The sequence below is a fragment of the Scyliorhinus torazame genome, chromosome 2 (genome assembly GCF_047496885.1).
Source record: "Scyliorhinus torazame isolate Kashiwa2021f chromosome 2, sScyTor2.1, whole genome shotgun sequence".
NCBI classification, from domain to species: Eukaryota; Metazoa; Chordata; class Chondrichthyes; order Carcharhiniformes; family Scyliorhinidae; genus Scyliorhinus; species Scyliorhinus torazame.
The window spans coordinates 58,233,502-58,251,143 of NC_092708.1; the positions used below are offsets into that span (position 1 = coordinate 58,233,502).

Sequence of the window (17,642 nt, forward strand, 5' to 3'; positions counted from 1 at the left end):
CTTGTTGTTTCTGCTGTGCTTCTTGCAGTTTTTGTTGCTCTTGTTGCGCTCAATGAGTGTTCCGTGTGGATGATTTGAGTCATTGTCACAGTTATTGGTGTCAGTGTCCTTTGTGGTATCTGTTACATTGAGCGTTTCTTCTTGAGAATTGTGAGAATGATCTGATGTTGCATTGATGTTGGTGACATCAGTCATTTGTGGTGGATTTGAGTCCTCTTCTTTGCTTCCTTGGTACACCTCTTCTAGAGTCATTTCTGGTTCACTTGAATCATCATTGATTTCTTGGTGCTCCTCTTTTGGAGTCATTTCAGGTACGTTTGAATCATCTGTGATCTCTTTGTGCTCCTCTTCTGGAGTTATTTCTGGTTCATTTGAATCACCTTTGGTCCTCTTCTGGAGTCAAAATCTTCAGGATTTCTATTGACGTGGTCTCTCTGGACTCATGAGTAGCCCTCCTCTGTTTGTTGAGTGCTTCTGTACAGACGAGCTGAGATCTGTCAGTCTCGCTGTGATCCTGCACATCCTGTATGTCGATTGTGATCACATTGTCACTATTCTCACATACAGCGGGTAGACATTCAGTGTCTTCTTGTTGGTTAAATGAGCTGAGTAGTCTTTCATAGTCTTCTTTTGGTGGCTCAAATAAGCAGGGCAGACTTTCATAGTCTTTTTGTTGTTCACGTGAGCTTGGTAGACTTTCATAGTCTGCTGCTGGTTGTGCAGATAAGGTGGATAGACCTTCATAGTCTTGTTCATTCATGGCGTTCGCTATGGAGTGTTTGCTTGCTTCCATTTTTGAGTCTGTCACCGAGCTGTCTGTCACCGAACTTGCGTCACTCTCTTTGTGGAGGCTTGCGTCGCTCTCTCTGTGGAGTCTTTCATCGCTCTCTCTGTGGAGTCGTTCATCGCTCTCTCTGTGGAGTCTTTCATCACTCTCTCTGTGAAGTCTTTCATCCTTGGCTAATGATGAGGTATTCTGAATCTCGATGAAGATTTGAACTCGTCCAGTAGTAACAAAAAGGTTTATTGTGTAACTACAACAATAATTGCATGAGTTCTTTACTTTAACTTTGATACTAGTGATAAGGTTAACAAGATCTAACTATGGCAACTATACGTAACTCCACTAGCCATCTGAACAAGTCTGCTTTTGCCCTGGTCACAGTGCACCCCCGAGAGACCCAATGTGGTTGCCTTTTATACCCCTGTTGGTCCGGCCCTCTAGTGATCATGTGGTGCCACTGATTACACATTAACCCCTTGTGTACATGCACATATTGAGATCACTACAGCGACCTTCCCGAAACCTGCCCGCGACCCACCCGCGGGGCCGCAATCCTGAGTTTGAAGACCCCTGAGCTACAACCTTTTGAATTCCTACAGAGCTCAGCTCCAATCAAAACTTACACAGCCTTACATATCAACTTGCAATCCTTCACATTTTAAAGGTAGTGGCCCATTTATTGTAATTGACTGCCAAAGCTCTTGTTGAATTTTGAAAACTTAAATTTACTCTTTGGAGAACAGCGGAAAAAAAATTAGTGTCCAAAAAAGGTTGGGACCTGCTTACCAGCATGAAGTGTGTTTGACTTCAGAGTCCTGAGTCTACAATTGCGTGCCCTTGTAAACATGGATCAGTCCTCACTGGAACAAAAATTAAGCAGTTTCCTCCAGATTTGAATTGGTTCCTCAAAGTGGAGCGTGCAAACAGCTTATAAGCTGACTGCAGTTCGATTCCCTGGACCAAGCTTATTTTGAGCTGTGTTGCAAGTTACATCTGTTATATTCTGAATTCTCAGGACAAAAGAATTTGAAGTTGAAGTTGGCGTTGAATGCAAATAGCTGTTAACTGTACAAAGGATTGATCAAAACTGAGGCAAAGCCCATGAAGCAGCCAATGATGTCATGAACTATCATGTGACCAGCCTCTTAAAATGATCACGCACCAACACAACAACCACCCCATTTATGTAAGAACATCCAATACAGGCTGGTGAGAAGAATAATTCAAATAAATTAAACAAGGCCATGCGATTGATTCTTTTTTTGTGTATAACTAAAAATTTGAATTTAAGTCTGGATGATCAGACAGCCAAAAGTCCTGATAGCCCTTTTCCTGGACATTAAAAAGAAAGTGCTCAACTCAAAGCAGGGTTGCAAAAATCATTGCCGTGGTGTCACTGGGGACAACATTTCAGATGCCTTGCAGTGGTCTGCTGCACCATCGGCCATCTCTGGCACAGCAATGCTATAAGGAAAAGGGTGCACATGAGGGCACTCCTGTGGTGCTGCTGTCATGTCCTCAGGGAAAAATATCTGGGATTTACCTCACTACTTATCTTCCCCCAATCCATTCTGTGGAGCCATGACATTGCTCCTCCTGCCCAGTTTCACCCTCAATGCCTCCAACACCACATTCATCATCCTGGAATACACTCTTAGTCCTGGTGCTCAATTTTCCTCAATCATAATTCCACCAATATTATGAAGCACAGCTTCTCTGTAAGAGGAACAGACTGTCTTTAAGAAGAGAGGCTTGCAACATCATGTGGTTTCTGCACAATGCTGCTGGGCTCCCCTCCTTAGGGAGCCAGTAGCACAAAGAAGGAACCAGCATGGGATCCACTCAGCCACATGCTGCAATCATGCAAATGAGGTGGGGAATATCAAATTGCCATGCTGCCAGCTGATTTGGAATCAGCACAGGCAGGTGTCAAATCCTTACTGCACAAAAATCCTTGTACTTACAACTAAATGATGGAAGGTATCATCAATAGTGCTTTCAAGCAACACTTATTCAGCAATATCAATATTGGGTGGCACGGTAGCACAGTGGTTAGCACTGTTGCTTCACAGCGCCAGGGTCCCAGATTCGATTCCTGGCTTGGGTCACTGTCTGTGCAGAGTTTGCATGTTCTCCCTGTGTCTGCGTGGGTTTCCTCCGGGTGCTCTGGTTTCCTCCAACATGTCCTGAAAGACGTGCTGTTAGGTGAATTGGACATTCTGAATTCTCCCTCTGTGTACAGAACAGGCGCCGGAATGTGGCGACTAGGGGATTTTCACAGTAACTTCATTGCCGTGTTAATGTAAGCCTACTTGGGACAATAAAGATTATTATTATTATCACTGACACTTAGTTTGGGTTCTGCCAGTGTCACTCAGTTCTTGAGTTCATTAGAGCCTTGGTCGATGAACCAAGTATAAGAACTTTGAGTATAAGAATTGGCAAGTCATGTTGCAGCTGTATAGAACCTTAGTTAGGCCACACTTGGAGTATAGTGTTCAATTCTGGTCGCCACACTACCAGAAGGATGTGGAGGCTTTAGAGAGGGTGCAGAAGAGGTTTACCAGAATGTTGCCTGGTATGGAGGGCATTAGCTATGAGGAGCGGTTGAATAAACTCGGTTTGTTCTCACTGGAACGAAGGAGGTTGAGGGGAGACCTGATAGAGGTCTACAAAATTATGAGGGGCATAGACAGAGTGGATAGTCAGAGGCTTTTCCCCAGGGTAGAGGGGTCAATTACTAGGGGGCATAGGTTTAAGGTGAGAGGGGCAAGGTTTCGAGTAGATGTACGAGGCAAGTTTTTAACGCAGAGGATAGTGGGTGCCGGGAACTCGCTACCGGAGGAGGTGGTGGAAGCAGGGACGATAGTGACATTTAAGGGGCATCTTGACAAATACATGAATAGGATGGGAATAGAGGGATACAGACCCAGGAAGTGTAGAAGATTGTAGTTTAGTCGGGCAGCATGGTCGGCATGGGCTTGGAGGGCCGAAGGGCCTGTTCCTGTGCTGTACATTTCTTTGTTCTTTGTTGTTTGTAATACAGACAAAAGAACTGAACTCAAGAGGCGAGGTGAGAATGACTGCCCTTGATATCAAAGCAACAGTTCACCAGGTGTCATCAAGGAGTCCTGTCAGAACCGGAGTCAATGGGAATAACAGGGAAAACTCTACTAGTTGGAGTCATATCGAACACAAAGGAAGGTGATTTTGGTTGATGGAGGTTAATCATCTCTGTCCCGGGACATCATTGCAGGAGTTCGCCAGGCTAGGCCATCCATCTTCACCTGCTTTGTTGATTACCTTTGTTCCATCATAAGGTCAGAAATGTTCGTCCATGACTGCACAATGTTCAGAACCATTCATGACTCCTCATATACCAAAGCAATCGTGCCCAGATTTTCTTATACTCTTTCATGGGATGTGGGGGTCACTGGCTCAGCCAGCATTTTCCCTTGCCCATCCCTATTTGAATAGAATAGAATCCCTACAGAGCAAAAGGAGGCCATTTGGCCCTTCGTGTCTACACCGACCCTTTGAAAGAACACCCTACCCAGATCCATTCCCTACCCTACTGCCATAATGCCACCCAACCTTTCGATACATCAGGGCAATTTAGCCTGTCCAACCCACTTAACCGGCACCTCCTTGGACTGTGGAAGGTAACTGGCGCACCCAGACATGAGCAAAACGTACAAACTCCATTCAGACAATCACCCGAGGTCAGAATCGGACCCGGGTCCCTTGCGCTGTGAGGCAGCAGTGCTAACCACTGGATGTGGTGACGAGCCATCTTCTCGGGCCGCTACAGTCCATGATGTTATACGTACATCCATAGTGCTGTAAAGGAGGGAATTCCAAGATTTTGACCCAGAGACAGTGAAGGAATGGCAATATAGTTCCAAGTCAGGATGGTGTGTGACTTGGAGGGGAATTGCAAGTGTTGTTCGCAAGCATCTGCTACCTTTGCCCTTCTCGTTGGTAGAAGTCAGATGTTTGGAAGGTGCTGGAAGCAGCAATATAATGCCTGTCAGTAAGGCACGGAAAAATTCAGGCTTGAGCTGATACCTGGGAAGTAACATTCGTGCCCTACAAGTCCCAGCCAATGACCATCTCCAACAAGAGAGAATCTAACAATCACCCCAGGACATTCAATAGCATTATTGTTGTTTCTTTGTACTACAATCATACATTACAGAAGAGGTTCTTCGGCCCATCAAGCCCGCACCAAGACAAAAGTCTACTTTAATCTACACTAATCCCACTTGCTAGTACTTGGCCCAAAGCCTTGAAAGTTAGAAATTTCAAGTGCTCATCCAAGTCCTTTTTATAGTTTGAGGTTTCCTGCCTCAACTATCCTATCAACACACTCTGGGCGAAAGAACGTCTCCTCAAATCCCCTCCAAATCTCCTACTTTACACCTTAAAATTATAGCCCCTTGCTATTGACCCTTCAACTAAGGGAAACAAATGCTTTTTACCCACCCTGTCCAAGCCTCTCATAATCTTAAGAACATCAATCAGGTCACTTCTCAGCCTTCTCTGCTCCAAAGAAACAAGTAAGAAGTCTTACAACACCAGGTTAAAGTCCAACAGATTTGTTTTGAATCACCAGCTTTCGGAGCACAGCTCCTTCTTCAGGTGAATGCACTCCGAAAGCTAGTGATTCGAAACAAACCTGTTGGTCTTTAACCTGCCGTTGTAAGACCTCTTACTGTGCTCACCTCAGTCCAATGCCGGCATCTCCACACCAAAGAAACAAACCAACCAAAGAAATCCAGCCTCTCTTCATAGCTAAAATGCTCCATCCCAGCAACATCCTGTGAAACCTCCTCTGCACCCCTTCTAGCGCAATCATATCCTTCCTAAAGTGCGGTGACCAGAACTGAACACAGCACTCCAGCTGTGGCCTAACCAAAGTCCTGTACAGCTCCAACATAACATCTCTTATATAGTCTGTGCCACAACTGATGAAGACAAGTACCCTGTATGCCTTGTAAACTAACCTGTTAACCTATCATGCCGCCTTCAGAAATCTGTGGACAAGCACCCCAAGATCCCTCTGACCTTCCTAGTGTCCTGTCATTCATTGAGTAATCTCTTGCTGTGTTATCCCTTCCAAAGTGCATCATCTCACATTTTTCAGGTTTAAATTCCATCTGCAACTAATCTGCCTACCTGAGCAATCCGTTTATATCCTTCTGTAACCTAAGACCTTCTCTTTACTGTCAATGACCTGGCCAATTGGCATGTCATTTGCAAACTTACTTATCATCCCTCCCACATTTCCTTCTATATCATTCATATGTATCACAAACAATATGGGACCCAGTACTGATCCCTGTGGTACGCCACTGGACACTGACCTCCAGTCAAACAAGCAATCTTCTACCACCGCCACCTGTCTCCTATCACCAAGCCTATATTGGATCCAACTTGCCACATTACCCTGGATAATAATGATAATCTTTATTAATGTCACATGTTGGCTTACATTAACACTGCAAAGAAGTTACTGCAAAAATCCCCACACACGCCACACTCCGGCTCCTGTTCAGGTATACTGAGGGAGAATTCAGAATGTTCAATTCACCGAACAAGCACATCTATCGGGACTTGTGGGAGGAAACCGGAGCACCCGGAGAAAACCCACGCAGACATGGGGAGAATGTGCAGACTCCACACAGACAGTGACACAAGCCTGGAATCGAACCTGGGTCCCTGGCGCTGTGAAGCAACAGTGCTAACGTGCCACCCCATGGAATTTTGCTTTCTTTATCAGTCCTCCATGTAGGAACTTGTGAAAGGCTTGCTGAAATCCATCTAAACTACATTAACTGCACTACCCTCATCTACCGACCTGGTGACATCCTCATAAAATTCAATCAGGTTTGTTAGGCATGACCTCCCTCTGACAAAGCTGTGGTGACTGTCCCTGATCAAACCTTGCCTCTCCAAGTGGCAATTGATTCTGTTCTTCAGAATTTTCTCCAATAGTCATGGGGCTTTTCACAGTAACTTCATTGCAGTGTTAATGTAAGCCTACTTGTGACAATAAAGATTATTATTATGTGAGACTCACTGGTCTGTAATTCACTGGTTTATTTCTACCACCCTTCTTGAAAAGTGGAACCACATTTGCTGATGTCCAGTCCTTTGGTACCTCCCCTGTGGCCAGAGAGGAATTAAAAATTTGGGTCAGAGCACCTGTAACTTTCTCCCTTGCCTCCCACGGCAGCCTGGGATACAACTCACCTGGGCCTGGGGATTGTCCATTTTTAAGCCCACCAAAACATCCAGTACCTCATGACTCCCTATGTCAAACTGCTCAAGAACTTCACAGTCCATTTGTCTGAACTCTGCACCCACATCCTCCTTCTCCAAAGTGAAGACAGATGTGATGTACTTATTCATCACCTTACCAATGTCATCCAGCTCGATGCACAGGTTACCTTCTTGGTCCCTAATGGGTCCTATTCTTTCCCTGCTTATCCTCTTCACCTTGATAAGACTTATGGAATATCTTTGGACTTTTCCTAATCTTACCCGCAAGAGCTTTTCATGTCCCCGCTGCTCTCCTAGTTGCTTTTCTGAGATCCTTCCCTACACTTTCTATACTCTACAAGAATCTCTGTATATTTGCTCCCTTTATAACTAATAAAAGCCTTTATTTTCTTTCCTGAGTATTCCTCGACACCTAGGGTTCACTGGACTTGTTGTCCCTACATTTCATCCAAAAGAGAACATGTTATACCTGTACTCTCACCAATTCCATTTTGAATGTCCCCCACTGTTCTGCTGTAGATTTACCCAGAAGTGGCTGTTCCCAGTCTACTTTGGCCAGATTCTGCCTTATTTTAATAAAAATAGCCTTCCCTCAATCCAAAACTTTTTTTGGATGCCATCTGCGGCGCGGTAGCACAGTGTCTAGCTCTGTTCCTTTACAGCTCCAGGGTCCCAGGTTTCAATTCCCGGCTTGGGTCACTGACTGTGCGGAGTCTGCATGGTTTCCATATGTCTGTGTGGGTTTGCTCCAGTTTCCTCCCACAAGTCCCGAAAGACGTGCTGTTAGGTAATTTGGACATTCTGAATTCTCCCTCTGTGTACCCGAACAGGCGCCGGAATATGGTGACTTGGGGCTTTTCACGGTAACTTCATTGCAGTGTTAATGTAAGCCTACTTTTGACAATAAAGATTATTTTTAAAAATCTCTTTCCTTTAAAACGTAGTATTATGGTCATTGTCACTAAAATGCTCCTCCACTGCTATCTTGAACACCTGTCCAGCTTTGTTCCTCAGAACTAAATCCAGCACTGCACCATCCCTTGTTGGACCTTTGACATGTTGATATAAAAAGCTCTCTTGAATACATTTCAAGATATCTGCTCCCTCTCAACCTTTTATAATGTGACTATCACAATTAATGTTGGGGAAGTTAAAATCCCCTAAATATAATTACTCTAATATTGTTTTCACACACTTCAGTGAATTCTCTACATATCTTCTCCTCTACTGCCAGTTGACTATTTGGTGGTCAATAGTACACTCCCAGCAATGAGACTGCCCCTTTTTATTCCTAAGATCTACTAACACAGCCTCTTTAGAGATATCGTCCAAGATATTGTCCCTCCTTACTGCAGTAACTGACTCCTTAATCAATAATGCAACACCAACTCCTTTTACACCCTCCACTGTCTTGTCTGAAGATCCTGTACCTCGGAATGTTGAGCTGCCAAGTCCTGCCCCTCCTTCAATCTCATCTCTGTGATGACAACAACATCACAACTCCACATGTCAATACACAATCTTATCTCCTCTGTCTTATCTATGATAATCCTAGCTGTGTCCCTATTGATGCAAAGATGATTGATGCAGGTAGGGCAGTGGATGTTGCCTATATGGACTTCAGTAAGGCTTTTGACAAGGTCCCCCATGGCAGTCTGGTACAAAAGGTGAAGTCACACAGGATAAGAGGTGAGCTGGCAAGCTGGATACAGAACTGGCTAGGTCATAGAAGGCCGAGAGTAGCAATGGAAGGGTGCTTTTCTGATTGGAGGGCTGTGAGTACTGGTGTTCCCGCAGGGATCAGTGCTGGGACCTTTGCTGTTCGTAGCATATATAAATGATTTGGAGGAAAATGTAGCTGGTCTGATTAGTAAGTTTGCGGACGACACAAAGGGTAGTGGAATTGCGGATAGCGATGAGGACTGTCAGAGGATACAGCAGGATTTAGATCATTTGGAGACTTGGGCGGCGAGATGGCAGATCGAGTTTAATCCGGACAAATGTGAGGCAATGCATTTTGGAAGGTCTAATACAGGTAGGGATTATACAGTGAATGGTAGAACCCTCAAGAGTATTGACAGTCAGAGAGATCTTGGTGTACAGGTCCACAGGTCACTGAAAGAGGCAACACAGGTGGAGAAGGTAGTCAAGAAGGCATACGGCATGCTTGCTTTCATTGGCCGGGGCATTGAGTATGAAAATTGGCAAGTCATGTTGCAGCTGTATAGAACCTTAGTTAGGCCACACTTGGAGTATAATGTTCAATTCTGGTCGCCATACTACCAGAAAGATGTGGAGGCTTTAGAGAGGGTACAGAAGAGATTTACCAGGATGTTGCCTGGTATGGAGGGCATTAGCTATAAGGAGAGGTTGAATAAACTTGATTTGTTTTCACTGGAACGAAGGAGGTTGAGGGGCAACCTGATGGAGGTCTACAAAATTATGAGAGGCACAGACAGAGTGGATAGTCAGAGGCTTTTTCCCGGGGTGGAGAGGTCAATTACGAGGGGGCATAGGTTTAAGGTGTGAGGGGCAAGGTTTAGAGGAGATGTATGAGGTAAGTTTTTTCACACAGAGGGGAGTGGGTGCCTGGAACTCGCTGCCGGAGGAGGTGGTGGAAGCAGGGACAATAGTGATGTTTAAGGGGCATCTTGACAAATACATGAATAGGATGGGAATAGAGGGATACGGACCGCGGAAGTGTAGAAGATTTTAGTTTAGACGGGTAGCATGGTCGGCGCAGGCTAGGAGGGATGAAGGGCCTGTTGCTGTGTTATACTTTTGTTCTTTCTTTGTTCTTTGTATTGCATTAACACCCTGTGTCCCCTCCCTTGCCGAACTAGTTTAAATCCCTCCCACCAGCATGAGCAAACCCTTCCGCTTGTACAGATCTCACTTTCGCCATAAATGATCCCAGTAATCCAGGAATCGAAACCCCTCCCTTTCCTGTACCAACTCTTGAGCTATCTGCTCCACTCTCCTACTTCTGAACTCACTAGCACATAGCAACGGGAGTAATATGGTGATTACAACCTTTGAGGTCCTGTTCTTTAATCTACTGCTTAGCTCCCTAAATTCTCGATGTAGCGCCTTATCCCTCATTCTACTTATACCACTGATACCAATGTGTACCATGACCTCTGTCTTCACACCCTGCCCCTTCAGGAAACCCTGCAGCTGCTCAGTGACATCCCTGACCCTGGCACCAAGGAGGCAACACACCATCTTGGAGTCACGTTTGTGGCCGCAGAAACTCCTGTCTGTTCTCCTAACTAATCACCCCATCACTATGACTTTCTGCTTTCTACCTTCCTGTAGAGACAAGCCGCTTGTGGTGCCAGAAATTTGGCTCTGTCTGCACTCCCTGTAGGAACGAAGAAACATCAGCTTCCAAAATGGAAAACCAATTTGTGAGTGGGCCCCCAGGGGACTCTCGCACTACCTGCCTGTCCCTTGAGCTGTGGTGTGATCACCTCCCTAAACGTGCTATCCATGCAACTCTCAGCCTTATGGATGAGCCAGACTGTCTCCAGCCACCACTCCAGCTAAGAAACTTGATGCTTAAGTTTCTGCATTCGTGAACCCTTCCTGCATACGTGGTCATCTAGAATGCTGGTAGGATCCATGACTTCCCACATACGACAGGTCACACATTCCACTCAGCTGACCTCACCTGCCATGACTTAAACTTGGGCTTACTGAGTCCTACGTGTTAACTTTGCTGATTACTTAACCATTAAGATACTCCCTTTATGTTATCTTTAGCCTCCTTCTCTTAGTCTCTGATTTCTTTCTTTTTCTTGGTGCTCCTCAGTTAATCCCTTAATAATCTTGCAGTTTTTGGTCCGCAACTGTGAAAGTAGTTCGGAAAACATGACAGCAGAAAAGAAAAGAAAACAACCTCTCACTCCCCCACTTCACCTAACTCCCACATTTAGCTAATTGCCAACTCCACTCACTGCTCGATGTGCTCTGTACAGGATGCAGAGAGGCCCTCTGATTTAAACTCTGCCTCAGCTGTGTCAGGGACAGGTTTAAACTAGATTTCCTGCTAACTCCAGTGAACTATTCAAACTACAGCAGCCCCATCCACTACGTAAGACTTTCTGTCACTTTCCTCAGCCCGAACTGCATAACCTTTAGAATTTAAACCCGACTAAATAGTGTGTGTATCAAAGCAGCAATTAGTCCTAGATTCTAAGGCAAGAGATTAACCCTTAAACTCCTACGTTATCAAACTGCCAACTCCACTCACTGCTCGTTGCACTAACAGCATAAAATAACAGGATACACGTGGGTTGAATAAAATAATGAACAGAGATTTATTGGATGGATGTTCACTATACAAAGGGTGGCACTAGACTCAGGGCAAAAACCCACAAAGTAGCCTTTGACATCACGACCTCTCATGTGACTCAGCTCTTAAAGAGACATTTCACACTACTACAAGAAACCACATATATAACATCCATCCCCCTTTACTGCAAAGATCCAACACAACTATAACTAATATTTTAACATAGTCATTTACAGAATCACAGAATACTGCAGTGCAGAAGAGGCCCTCTGGCCCAAGAAAGGCCCTGACCTGCCCACCTAATCCCACTTACATATATATATACACACACACTCAAGTGCAGGCATCAAACTATTACATTGTAAAAACATAGTCAATAAGGTAGCACGGTAGCATTGTGGATAGCACAATTGCTTCACAGCTCCAAGGTCCCAGGTTCGATTCCGGTTTGGGTCACTGTCTGTGCGGAGTCTGCACATCCTCCCCGTGTGCGCGTGGGTTTCCTCTGGGTGCTCCGGTTTCCTCCCACAGTCCAAAGATGTGCAGGTTAGGTGGACTGGCCATTCTAAATTGCCCTTAGTGTCCAAAATTGCCCTCAGGGTGGAGTTACTGGGTTATGGGGATAGGGTGGAGGTGTGGATCTTGGGTGGGGTGCTCTTTCCAAGAGCCGACGCAGACTCGATGGGCAGAATGGCCTCCTTCTGCACTGTAAATTCTATAAGGTAGGCGATCAGGTACGCATGTATTTCTCACGGGTTGTCTGCGCACTTCCCGGACTCTGTTATCCTTGACCTTAGATGTATTTTCAGGTTCTCCAGTAGATGTCCCGACCCTTAGAGGTGTTACAGTCCCTTTTTGCAAGCGAATACTCATAATAGTAGGTACGTCTTGTGCAATTTCTGCTTCTGGAAGTCACACAGTCAGATTGGGATCGGTCTCCTTCGCCTCACCATCGGGCGAGCGCCGTGCAGTACTGGTCCCAACAGACGGGGATCAGATGAAACGGCACTCGTGGGGGTGTCCCAGTAGATCGGAGGGCCCAGGTACATGCTCTTTGGGCAGGGTAGTGGTGCCACTCAGGCACTGCCAGCATGACACTCTGGAACTGTCACCTGGGAGACAACCTGGCACTGAAAATGTGCCTAGATGGATACCAAGCTGGAACCGCCAAGGTACCAAGCTGGCATTTTTCACGAGGTGACCATCGGACTGGGGAAGCCCTACGCAGGTGCTGTGCAGGGGTGCCTGGGAACGCAGTGAGTTGGGGCGTGGCGAGATCGGGGATCGTGTCCCGCGCGCCAGAGATCGGGATGCCATTTTAAAATGGTGTCCCGATCTCGCGCTACACTAAGGAGTTCCGGCGAGCAAAGCTCCTCAATGCAGAAAATGGGGTTATGTGCGGCCTCGGCCCGCATTCCCTGATCAGGCCCCCTATCTAACCAGAGTGATATTTGATAGCGTTGTGTTTCTCGCCGTTGCTGTGGAACATTGCTTCCATTTAGTTAAATCGCGCGCAAAGTGTAATTTCAGGCAGGTTTGGCTTGGAGATTCTCCCCGGTTCCATCGCCTTCTAACCACACTTAGTCACTGTTATAACCTGCCGGAATACTATTGGCTGGGGATAATTGGGTATCCTGAGTATGAGCTCCTCCAACGAGGGCGGCGGAGAAATCATTTGCAGTTTCACCTGCATAAATAGAGCTGACCAGAGTGTTACTAGCTCGAGGAGTGAAGCAATAGGGAAGTGCTACTACTGTTGCTGTATCTATGTAATTTTAAATAAAGTTATTTCTTTTGACTCTGCAAACTCGTGCTGGATTCTTCGTGGCCCTCACAGTCATTCTTCTGGGCCTTGAGGAGTTTCTCTCTGGGCTAGCCCACACTTCGAATTTATTTCATCACCAGTGACCTGAACTCACTGACCAGACAGGCTCCTCAGAGATTGGGCCATTATTTCGAAAGGGTGCCCTGATCTCTAAATGAACATGAGGGTTACCCACCCTCGCGCAATGTCACCCTCCACACACATGGCCATTACCTCACAGGCCCTCAAGTGAGGACACCCTGCTGTCGGGCAGTCCCACGGCTCCTTTCGGGTCCCCCTTCCAGCACCGGCGTCCTTCACCTCTCCAACCTTCTGGAGGCCATTCATACCTGCTCTTCACCATCCCATCCTTCATGTTCCCCTCATTACTTTTTTCATATTCATGGCCCCCCCCCCTCAGGTCCTGACCCTCAGCAGTGCCATCCTGGCAGCAGGCACCCTGGCACTGCCATCCTGGCATTGTTCCTGGTTAGTGCCACCTGGGCACTTTAGACCATAAGACATAGAAGCAGAATTAGGCCATTCGGCCCATTGAGTCTGCTCCGCCATTCAATCATGGCTGATATTTTTCTCATTCCCATTCTCCTGCCTTCTTCCCATAACGCATGATCTTCTTATTGATCAAAAATCTATCTATCTCTGTCTTAAAGACACTCAGTGATTTGGCCTCCACAGCCTTCTGCGGCAAAGGGTTCCACAGATTCACCACCCTCTGGCTGAAGAAATTCCTCCTTATCTATGTTTTGAAGGAGTGTCCCTTTAGTCTGAGATTGTGTCCCCTTTTTTCCTACAAGTGGAAACATCATCTCCACATCTACTCTATCCAGGCCTCGCACTATCCTGTAAGTTTCAATATGATCCCCCTTCATTCTTCTAAACTCCAACGAGTACAGAGTCTTCAACCGTTCCTCATACGACAAGCTCTTCATTCCAGGGATCATTCTTGTGAACCTCCTCTGGACCCTTTCCAAGGTCAGCACATCTTTCCTTAGATACGGGGCCCAGAACTGCTCACAATACTCCAAATGGGGTCTAACCAGAGCCTTCTACAGCCTAGGAAGTACATCCCTTGTACATCCCCTGGCAGTGCCACGATGGCACTGCGAGAATAATAATCTTTATTGTCCCAAGTAGGCTTACACTGCAATGAAGCAACTGTGAAAAGCCCCTCGTCACCACATTCTGGCACCTGTTCGGGTGCACAGAGGGAGAATTCAGAATGTCCAAATTACCAAACAGCACATCTTTCGGGACTTGTGGGAGGAAACCGATCACCCGGAGGAAACCCACGCAGGCACTGGGAGAACGTGAAGATTCCACACAGACAGTGACCCAAGCGGGAATCGAACCTGAGTCCCTGGAGCTGTGAGACAACAGTGCTAACCACCACGCCACCCTTTCTGATAGTGCCAAGATGCCCATGTGCCAAGGGGACAGATGGGGGCCACTCTGTGCTGTCCCCGACCACCCAGGGGGCTCCAATTGCCTGCAAGACCCCCAGGTGCAGTTCCACCTGGCCCACCTTTGCGTGGACCAATACTAATCGGAGCCCAGCTGGGTTTTCCCTGGGAAGGCCAGTAGATGGCGGGAGCCGGTTAGGACCGGCATCAGCACGGTTAACATCTGTAGAAGGCCAGGTAGTATTAAGGAAGCAGGGGGGCCTGCAGATGGACTTGGACAGACTAGGAGAGTGGTCAAAGAAGTGGCAGATGGAATACAATGTGGAAAAGTGTGAGGTTATGCACTATGGAAGGAGGAATGGAGGAAAAGACTATTTTCTAAATGGGGAAATGCTTAGAAAATCAGAAGCACAAAGGGACTTGGGAATCCTTGTTGACGATCCTCTCAAGGTTAATGTGCGGGTTCAGTAGGCAGTTAGGAAGGCAAATGCAATGTTAGCATTCATGTCAAGAGGGCTAAAATACAAGACCAGCGATGTGCTTCGGAAGGCTATATAAGGCTCTGGTCAGACCCCATTTGGGGTATTGTGAGCAGTTTTGGGCCCCGTATCTAAGGAAGGATGTGCTGGCCTTGGAAAGGGTCCAGAAGAGGTTCACAAGAATGATCCCTGGAATGAAGAGCTTGTCGTTTGAGGAACGGTTGAGGACCCTGGGTATGTACTCGTTGGAGTTTATTGATATCGGAATGCTCTTCCAACTGCTCTTAAATCAATGGGCTAGTTAAAAAATTGGAATTATCAATTGCAACAGCTTGCATGCGAGCATTGTTTTTTCTCTGCCCAACTCTACCTCCATGTCTTAATATACTGCACATGATGAGCTCCATAGCCTGAACGCCTCAAAGTGCTGGTTTAAAATTGATACGTACCCTTCATTTGAATTTGATCCCAAACCCTGACCGGTTCTGATACCAAGTGCAATTTCTGACCTCCTTTGATCTGCCTCAACTTCGACCGTCCAATTTATTTTTTTTTAAAATAATTATTTTCTGATCTATTCCTCATGACCAGTTTTCTTCTTGTACTGTTGTAACTTTGTACTAACAGTATAAAAGAAGAGGATTGCAGATGCACATGGTTTGAGTACAATAATCAACAGAGGTTTATTACACGGATGTTCACTGTACAACAGCTGGTACTAGACTAATGGTAAAAGCCCATGAAGTAGCCTATGACGTCATGGCCTTCATGTGACGAGACTCGTAAAGAGACATTGCACCCAATTACAATATTCCACATGTGTAACAATTGCCATCTCTGAATCTCCCAAAATCAGTATCCTGGGTGTTACCACTGACCAGGGACCGAACTGGACCAGCCATATAAATACTGTGGCTACAAGAGCAATATCTATCCATCATCTACAAGATACATCTACAAGGGGTTGGTTTAGCACACTGGGCTAAATCGCTGGCTTTTAAAGCAGACCAAGCAGGCCAGCAGCACGGTTCAATTCCTGTACCAGCCTCCCCGAACAGGCGCCAGAATGTGGCGACTAGGGACTTTTCACAGTAACTTCATTGAAGCCTACTTGTGACAATAAGTGATTTTCATTTTCATTTCACAAGTAAGAACCATAACCCTCCACTTGCCAAGATTAGCGCTGCTACAACACCCAAGAAGCTCCACGCCATCCAGGACAAAATAGCCTGCTTGATTGGCATTCACCACCTTCAACATTCACTCCTTCCATGACCAACGCACAGTGGCAGCAGTGTGTACCATTTATAATTTGCATGGTGGCAACTCACCAATGTTCCTTTAATAGCACCTTCCAAATTTTCAAACTTTACCACCTAGAAGGGCAACAGCAGGAAATGAATGGGAACTTCAGCTCACCACCAGCTTCTCAAGGACAATCAGGGATGGCCAGAAAATGTTGGCTGAGCCAGTGACATCCACATCACATGAAAGGTGGAAAGAAGCATCAGCATATGGATTTCTACCCCCAGGTGTCTGAATGGCACCAGTATCCAATTTGGGTTGCCCAAGAATATCTTCATCATTTCCAATATTATAGGGGGGGTGCAAATAGATCAAGGGCAATGCAATGCAGCTCCCATATAAATCACGAACGTAAAAGTTTTGTACTTGAGAGCATATCTATGGCAATCCTGAATCGTGAACAGCAGGAAACACCAACTGCCAAAACACGACTTACTGTAGCTCCTCTTTTCTGCAATTCCATGAAAACCAAGCTGATATGGCTTGAAAAAACCAATGAGAGCTGGCAGCCTCGTTCTTCAATATTAGAAGGAGTAATGATAGTGACATATGGCTTCTGAGGATTATCTGGAACCTTTGAATAGTAATGCTTGATCAGGCACTCCAAGTAACCAGTAAGTAAAACAGATTTTCTCCGCAGTGCTTTCTTGTCAGTTTGATTGAAGATCTGAAATAAATGGGATTAATCACAGATATGTTTGCCAAAGTCACACAGTAAATACATCACATTTTGCAGTAATACAACTGTGCCAACATTTTTGGATTAAACATTAATTTTGCCCATGTAAAATATTACAGTGAATAATTTTCCTTGTTTTCGTGCATTGCAACAATTCTAGAGAAACAAGCTGGAACATTCACCCTGGAAAAAACAATCTCATTCAACTCAGATATAGCTTTCTGACTATTCCACCTCTACATCCAGACATTTCACAAATTACCTTCAATTGTTATGCATAAAGCAACAGCCCAGATTTAAAGAGAACAAATTACAGATTAAAGAATTTGGAAATCCCAAATCACTCCAATTACAAAAAAAAGAAAGTCACTCAGGCTCTCGATTTCGCCATTCAATCAGGTCGTGGCTGATTGGTACCTCTCCTGGATTTACCCGCTGTGATGATTGTACATGGTGCATGAAACACAAGGGCATTTAAAAATGGAAAACTGATCCTGCAACATGTTATTTGCATCCTTGAATGTCCCTGCTGTGTGCTCCCAACACCATTGTAATCACCTTATCCAATATGGTGAGTGCCAGGTGAAA

The 17,642-nt window shown here is 45.7% G+C and overlaps 1 protein-coding gene across 5 annotated transcripts in view; it reads right to left on the bottom strand.

Moving 5' to 3' along the window:
• The window catches only part of kynu (kynureninase), a 288,595-nt gene that overhangs the window by 14,707 nt on the left and 256,246 nt on the right, over positions 1-17,642 (bottom strand). For all 5 annotated transcript variants that reach the window (XM_072471682.1, XM_072471700.1, XM_072471709.1 and 2 more), the window contains one exon: positions 16,812-17,042. In XM_072471682.1, the coding sequence (XP_072327783.1) occupies positions 16,812-17,042 (231 nt within the window). The remainder of the gene's footprint in view (positions 1-16,811; positions 17,043-17,642) is intronic.